This window comes from Mus caroli, unplaced genomic scaffold (genome assembly GCF_978045245.1).
Source record: "Mus caroli unplaced genomic scaffold, Mus_caroli_1 scaffold_12, whole genome shotgun sequence".
NCBI lineage: Eukaryota > Metazoa > Chordata > Mammalia > Rodentia > Muridae > Mus > Mus caroli.
Window position 1 is genome coordinate 27,331,266 of NW_028227267.1, and position 5,809 is coordinate 27,337,074.

The 5,809-nt window shown below is 53.8% G+C and overlaps 1 protein-coding gene across 1 annotated transcript; it reads right to left on the bottom strand.

Annotated features, from left to right (window-relative positions):
- Window positions 1-535: 535 nt before the first annotated feature.
- Window positions 536-4,952, bottom strand: Sncg (synuclein gamma). Its single transcript, XM_021182470.3, has 5 exons — window positions 4,720-4,952; window positions 3,932-3,973; window positions 3,524-3,651; window positions 1,119-1,178; window positions 536-827 (listed from the first exon to the last, which is right to left on the bottom strand). Exons 1-5 carry the CDS (start codon window positions 4,838-4,840, stop codon window positions 807-809), a joined length of 372 nt encoding a protein of 123 aa, XP_021038129.1. The 5' UTR covers window positions 4,841-4,952; the 3' UTR covers window positions 536-806.
- Window positions 4,953-5,809: the final 857 nt, after the last annotated feature.

Consider the following 5,809-nt stretch of genomic DNA (forward strand, 5'->3'; position numbering starts at 1 on the left):
CCCAGTCCCAAATATGTCAACACCATTTTCTTTATGATGTCCTGTAGTCTCCTGGGCTAGAGGGGAAAGGAAAGCTCACCTGTCTGAGGATGTCAGGGGCCATGAAAGGTGCCTTAGGTTGCTCTGCTGTCCCTGTTCTCACTGTGGTTGAAGGCTTCACTATTGGTTCCAGGGGAGGCATAAGGTGCCCTGGTCCCCGTAATACACAAGCTGCAATTACACAGATATTCTCACCCTCTGCCCACCTGAGGTTCCTCAGACACTGTAAGCCAGGCAGGCAGTGGGATCTGCTCTAAAGGGACACTGAGACTGAGACCCTGTCACTTCCATGGACAGTGTCAGCAGCCTGTTATTTAGGGGAGCCAAGAGAAAGGATGCTACACTGCTGCTAAAGACAGCAGGGCTCCTGAAGGCACAGGTTCCAGAACTCTTCACGTGTACCTGGTCCCATCAGATGCTGAGCCTTGATATCTTTCCCCTGGGAATGTCCAGAGGGCTTCACGAGGGTCGGCATAGCACAAAGAAGAAGCACTGGTGGGAGTGGGGCTCAGGTTTTATTTGGAATCATTAAAAAAAAAAAATCACAGCAGCATCTGATTGGTGATCAGAAGGACCATAGGGTAAAAGGAGCCAGCAGGGGGTGCTGGCGCTGGCAGTAGCGTGTGTGGACTTGTGGCACTGGGCTAGGGACAGAGAACTTGGGCAACCTGCAGGGCACTCTAGGCAGGGCATTCAGTGTGCCAGGTTGAGACAGGGTCCAAGGCAGAGGGGTGTCCCTTGAGCCTCTGTGGTTGGCTGGCAGCCTTCTAGTCTTCTCCACTCTTGGCCTGGCAGAGAAGAGAGGGCAGGAAGAGAAGGGGGAGGGCAGGAGGGAGGGAGGAAAGAGAGGAAGGAGGGAGGGAAAGAGACTTGCACCCATTTCCAGGCCCACAACTCTCCTTGACCACCTGGAAATGGTCACTCATGGAGCGGTCAGGCACTCAGGCCCCTGACTGCCCTACCCACGTCCCTGTGGGAAGCTGTGGAAGGTCTCCCAGGACCAAGAAATGAAAGCAGGGACTCTCTGGCTCAGGTCTCTATGGCAGAACTTTCTGGTGCACCCTGGGAACCCCTCTTACCTCTTTATTCTCCTCTTGCTCTTTGGCTTCTTGGTCCTGTGCAGGGGGTTCCAAGTCCTCCTGCAGGGAGTGAAGGAGACACAGGCTATGGGAAGAGACACTGGCCCTCAGCTGCCATAGCAGGGTCTCCCCGGTCAGGTCTCACAGATGAACAGAGGCCTTCCATCATCTTTCTGTGCTTAGAGGGTCTGGAGGTGCCAGATACCCTCCAAGCCAGGTATCATCTCCTGCAAGCACATCCCAAGTCATGGGCACCTGGCCCCTACAGACTTAGGCTCCTTAAGTTAAGGAAGCCTGGAGTGTGTGCAGTAAGGAGAGACACTTGAATCGCACGAACCCCTCCCTCAGGCTGTATGAGCATCGAATGCCATCACTGTTCACAGAGACCCTGAGGACAGGGGTCAGGGCCTAGATACTATTGCATGGCTTCATAGTTCAAAGTATCAGGACTTCAGGTCCCTCTCAGGTACTCAGGAGTGTGGGTCACTCTTCCGGACTTCCGGATGGACTCTTGGCTCAGGCCTGTCTTCCATCTCCACAGTCACCACAGCATTTACTTCATGGTCATGACGGCAGTGGGTTTGGAACTAGACTGATGGTCAGTCTAGAGTCTGTTCTCAGAACCTATCTGTGTTACCTCGGGGTTAGGGTATGATGTCACAACTACTTCATGGATCAACAGAAAATGTCAAAGCTCCAAGGGCTCAGTAGCATCTTCCAGGTTAGCAAGGGTAGCCTGAACTTGCTCCCAGGATCCTTCTTGCCAGTGGCTTGGGAGTAAGCTTCCTGGGATGACTGCTGTGCTGGGAACAGTGGTAATGATGATGACAGGTGCTGTCTCAATTAGGGTTTTACTGCTGTGAACAGACACTATGACCTAGGTACCTCTTATAAGGACAACATTTAATTGGGGCTGGCTTAAAGGTTCAAAGGTTCAGTTCATTAGCATCAAGGTGGGAGCATGGCAGCATCCAGGCAAGCATGGAGCAGGAGGAGCTGAGAGTTCTACATCTTCATCTGAAGGCTGCTAGGAGAAGGCTTCCAGGCAGCTAGGGTAAAGGTCTTAAAGCCCAAGCCTACAAGGCCACACCTACTCCAACAAGGCCACACCCACTCCAACAAGGCCACACCTCCTAATAGTGCAGTTCCCTGGGCCAAGCATAAACAGACCATCACAGGCGCTCACCATGTGCCTAGCAGAATTGCATCCTAGTATCATTTCTCTGCCTCCTCCCAAAGCCCTAAGGTGTAGCATTTCAGATGAGGAAATGGGTATAATCCAGAGAAGATTTTCTCAAAGTCACACAGCCTGCAGAGGTGCACCTATACACTCCAGTGACAGGAGACCTTGTGCTGGCCCTGGAAGCAGGTGTTTGGGGTGAGTGACCCTTCCCCTTTCTCCTGCTCCTTACAGTAGACTTCTGTGGCATTGGCTGTGTGGAAAGCCTAGGGCTGCACCATTGGGGTTGCCTGTTGTAGTGTGTGTGGCTGACCATAACAGGTCTTTGGAATTAGTTTCCTTACCAGCCTCCATTCTGGAATCCCCACTCACGCACAGTCCATACTCAGTCTTTCAAGGGTGTAGCCCAGAAACTGGCCACTCACGGAACCTACGTGCTGGCAGAGACCAGCCATGTGACCGTGGTGCATCATATCACCTAATCTCTCTAGGCCCTTCCTTCCATATCTGGTTTGGTGGAATTTGGGGCCCCATTAGATAGGTTAGTAAGTGTAAAAGACTTAAAGCAGAGCTTACTCTTGGGCAAGTGCAGAGACAGCTCCTACTTCTGGCATCTATCCACAGAGAGCCTGATGCCCCTGTTTTATCTGCTGCCTGCCACATACATACATACACATGCGCATCCATTCACACATGCATTCCATGCATATGCGTTCACACACATCTCTACCCTACCAATAATGCACATACAACCCACATGTTCACACAAAGACCTCAGCAGAGGGTGGAGTCAGAGCCCTGCCGCTTGCCCACCACAAGTGGGCAGTGTTGCCATTACTGCTTCCTTGGGAGGTGGCAGCTAGACCCTGGGAAGAGGGAGGGTTGGATAAAGGATAACAAGTAGCTCTGGTGATGGCTTGCAGCTTTAGCCTGTCACCATACACTGCCCTTGTGATATGTATTTCCTGCATGCCAAGGGGATGGGGCTGGCCATGGTCTGCATGTCACTTTCCTTGTGCATAAAATGAATCCTAAGTCCCCACTCTTGGAGTGTGATGGGGATTGCTGATATGAACAGGTACAGAGATAGCAAGTTGCCCCAGCACACAACGGGTACTGCCTGTAAAGTTAAGCAGTGTCTAGTACTATTTACCCGTGTGTTCATGAGGGCAGAATTGCCTCCTGTTGCTGGGGAGCCTAGGAAAAGGACATGAGCCAGGCTTACCTTGCGCACCACCCCGGTGGTGACCACGATGTTTTCGGCCTCCTCCACGGTCTTGTTGGCCACTGTATTGACGCTGCTGACCACAGCTTCACTCACGGCATTGGCCTGCTCCTTGGTCTTCTCAGCCACTGCAGAGGATTCCAGTTGGACTCAGCCCTGGCCCCCTCTACTGCTGCCTACCCAAGCTGAGGAGAACAGCCCCTTCCCAGAGCTCAAATGCCTGACTTCTAGTTACTTCGATCCCTTTGTCTGACTCTAGGGCAGAACAATGTGATGGTCTATCTTCAGGGCATGTAGTGGTTTGGGTCACCGAGGGCTTAGGGCTCCAGTTGGTACAAAGAGGACTTCAGGTATGGACCCTGGATATAGGGCAGGATTTGCGGGGTCCCCCGTTCTGGGTCATCTTACCTGAGGTGACACTTTGTACCACGTTCTCCTTGGTTTTGGTGCCTATTGGAGGAAGAGGTGTACAAGCGGTCAGGGCAAACAGCTGTACACAATGTGGGGGCCTGGAGGGGATGAGGATGGCGTCTGGGGACAGTAGCCCCTTCAAAAGGCCATTTCCTGCTGTGTCTGAAGGACAGAGGACAGACGGGAAGGAGACAGGACAGGAAGAGGGGACAAAATAGACCAGGCCTGAGGTACTGTTACTGGTAGGGCTATGGTCCTTGCATGGGCGTGGCCCGGGCCTCAGAAGCAGCAACTGAACAGGGCAGAGAAAGCTGAGTCACAGGCTTAGCCACCCCTGTCCCCTCTTTAGAAAGAACCCAGAGTGCTGGGGTGGGTTGAACACTAAACAGGACCCATTTTCACAGCCTACCCTTTCCCTCTAAGCCAGGGGTGATCTGGCTCAGATGTAGCAACTCCCATTGGAGAAAGCGGGGTCCACCTGAACAGATCATTACCTCAGGGTCTCCATGTTAGGAGACTCCAGGCATGTGTGTGCATGCTTTTGAGTGCCCACACGTAGGTGTGGCACTCGGTCCTGTCCCACTCAGAGTCCCTTCCCCCAAGAGTATCAAAGGCAATTAGATACTACCATATTCTCCAGGGTTTGCGACCCTGCCTCAAAAATCAGAATTTCATCTCAAAACGCTCTCCAGAAGCTGGGGGAATCTGCAGAGGGAGGCATCCGCCCTCCATTAGGGACCCCTCCACCCTGCCCCGCCCCGCTCCGCCCCACCTACCACACTCACCCACATACATAACCCCCTCCTTGGTCTTCTCAGCTGCCTCCGTTACTCCCTGCTTGGTCTTTTCTACAGCACCCACAACACCTTCCTTGGCAATGGAGAAGCCTTTCTTGAAGACGTCCATGGTGTTTGCAAGGATGGGACCTGGCTGCTGCAAGCTATGGACTGGAGTGCTGCCGCAGCCGCTGTCTCTGCTGCTACTGCCTCTTATTGACGCAGATGAAATATTGATGCTGTGGCTGCTGGTTGGAGCCCAGCCAGCCCGGGCCAGGGTGGGGGCAGGGAGGGCGGGCCAGAGAGAAGGCATGCCTCACGGGGATACCAGCGAGCAGGGCCCGGGCCCCAACTGGCTCTATTCTGCCCTGCTGACTCTTGTTGGCCCCGGGGGAGGGAGAGCGTGTAGGAGGCTGGACATATCCTAATCTATCATTGCACCTCATTCATCCTTGGAAAGCCCTGGTGGTCTCGTGCCCTGGCTCTTGTATGCAGAAGAAAAGTGCCTTGACTGATGCCTCAGTGTCCCAGGCTGGGCCGGGGTCAGGGCTAATCCAATGAATGGCCAACCTGCAGGCTGCCCTGTTGTCCAGTTCCCCACTGTATCCTGGATGCTCTTGAGTCTGGAGCTCCAGCTAAACCTGTTGGAAAGCTGAGGCCAAAAACACCCAAAGCTTCTCCCCATGCCCTAGACTGGGCTGCCTGCTGTGTGATTCTAGCATAGTCCCTTTCCTTCTCTGAGTTCCCACCTACCTGCTAGTTCCCATAGCCCAATGTGCCGAGCAGGTGTGATGTGCCCGTTCCCCACTTCCTGGCCAACAGTATGGATGGCACCAGATCTCCTCCAGGCCCACGACAGAGTCCTGGAGAAATAGGTTTGATGGGGCCACCTTTACGTGTCTACCAAGTCCCGTGTCCCTGATTCAAGTGCCCTCAGGACACAGGAATTGACCTGAGTGGTTGGAGGCCTCCGAGGGGGCCAGGCTGGAAGGGGCGGGGGTGGGGGCGGGGGCGGATGAGACTTGCCGGGTGGGCCGGACCAGGCCACTTCCTCCCTTTGTTGTCCTCGTGTTTTCTTTTCTTTCTGACATTTCGCTTG

Bases quoted from the DNA above. Each gene is read 5' to 3' on its own strand.
- Sncg (XM_021182470.3), bottom strand. From the start codon at position 4,840: ATGGACGTCTTCAAGAAAGGCTTCTCCATTGCCAAGGAAGGTGTTGTG. The intron at 3,974-4,719 runs GTGAGTGTGGTA...TTCCTCCAATAG, and splicing joins GGAGGGGGTTATGTATGTGG to GCACCAAAACCAAGGAGAAC. The intron at 3,652-3,931 runs GTAAGATGACCC...AATCCTCTGCAG, and splicing joins GGTACAAAGTGTCACCTCAG to TGGCTGAGAAGACCAAGGAG.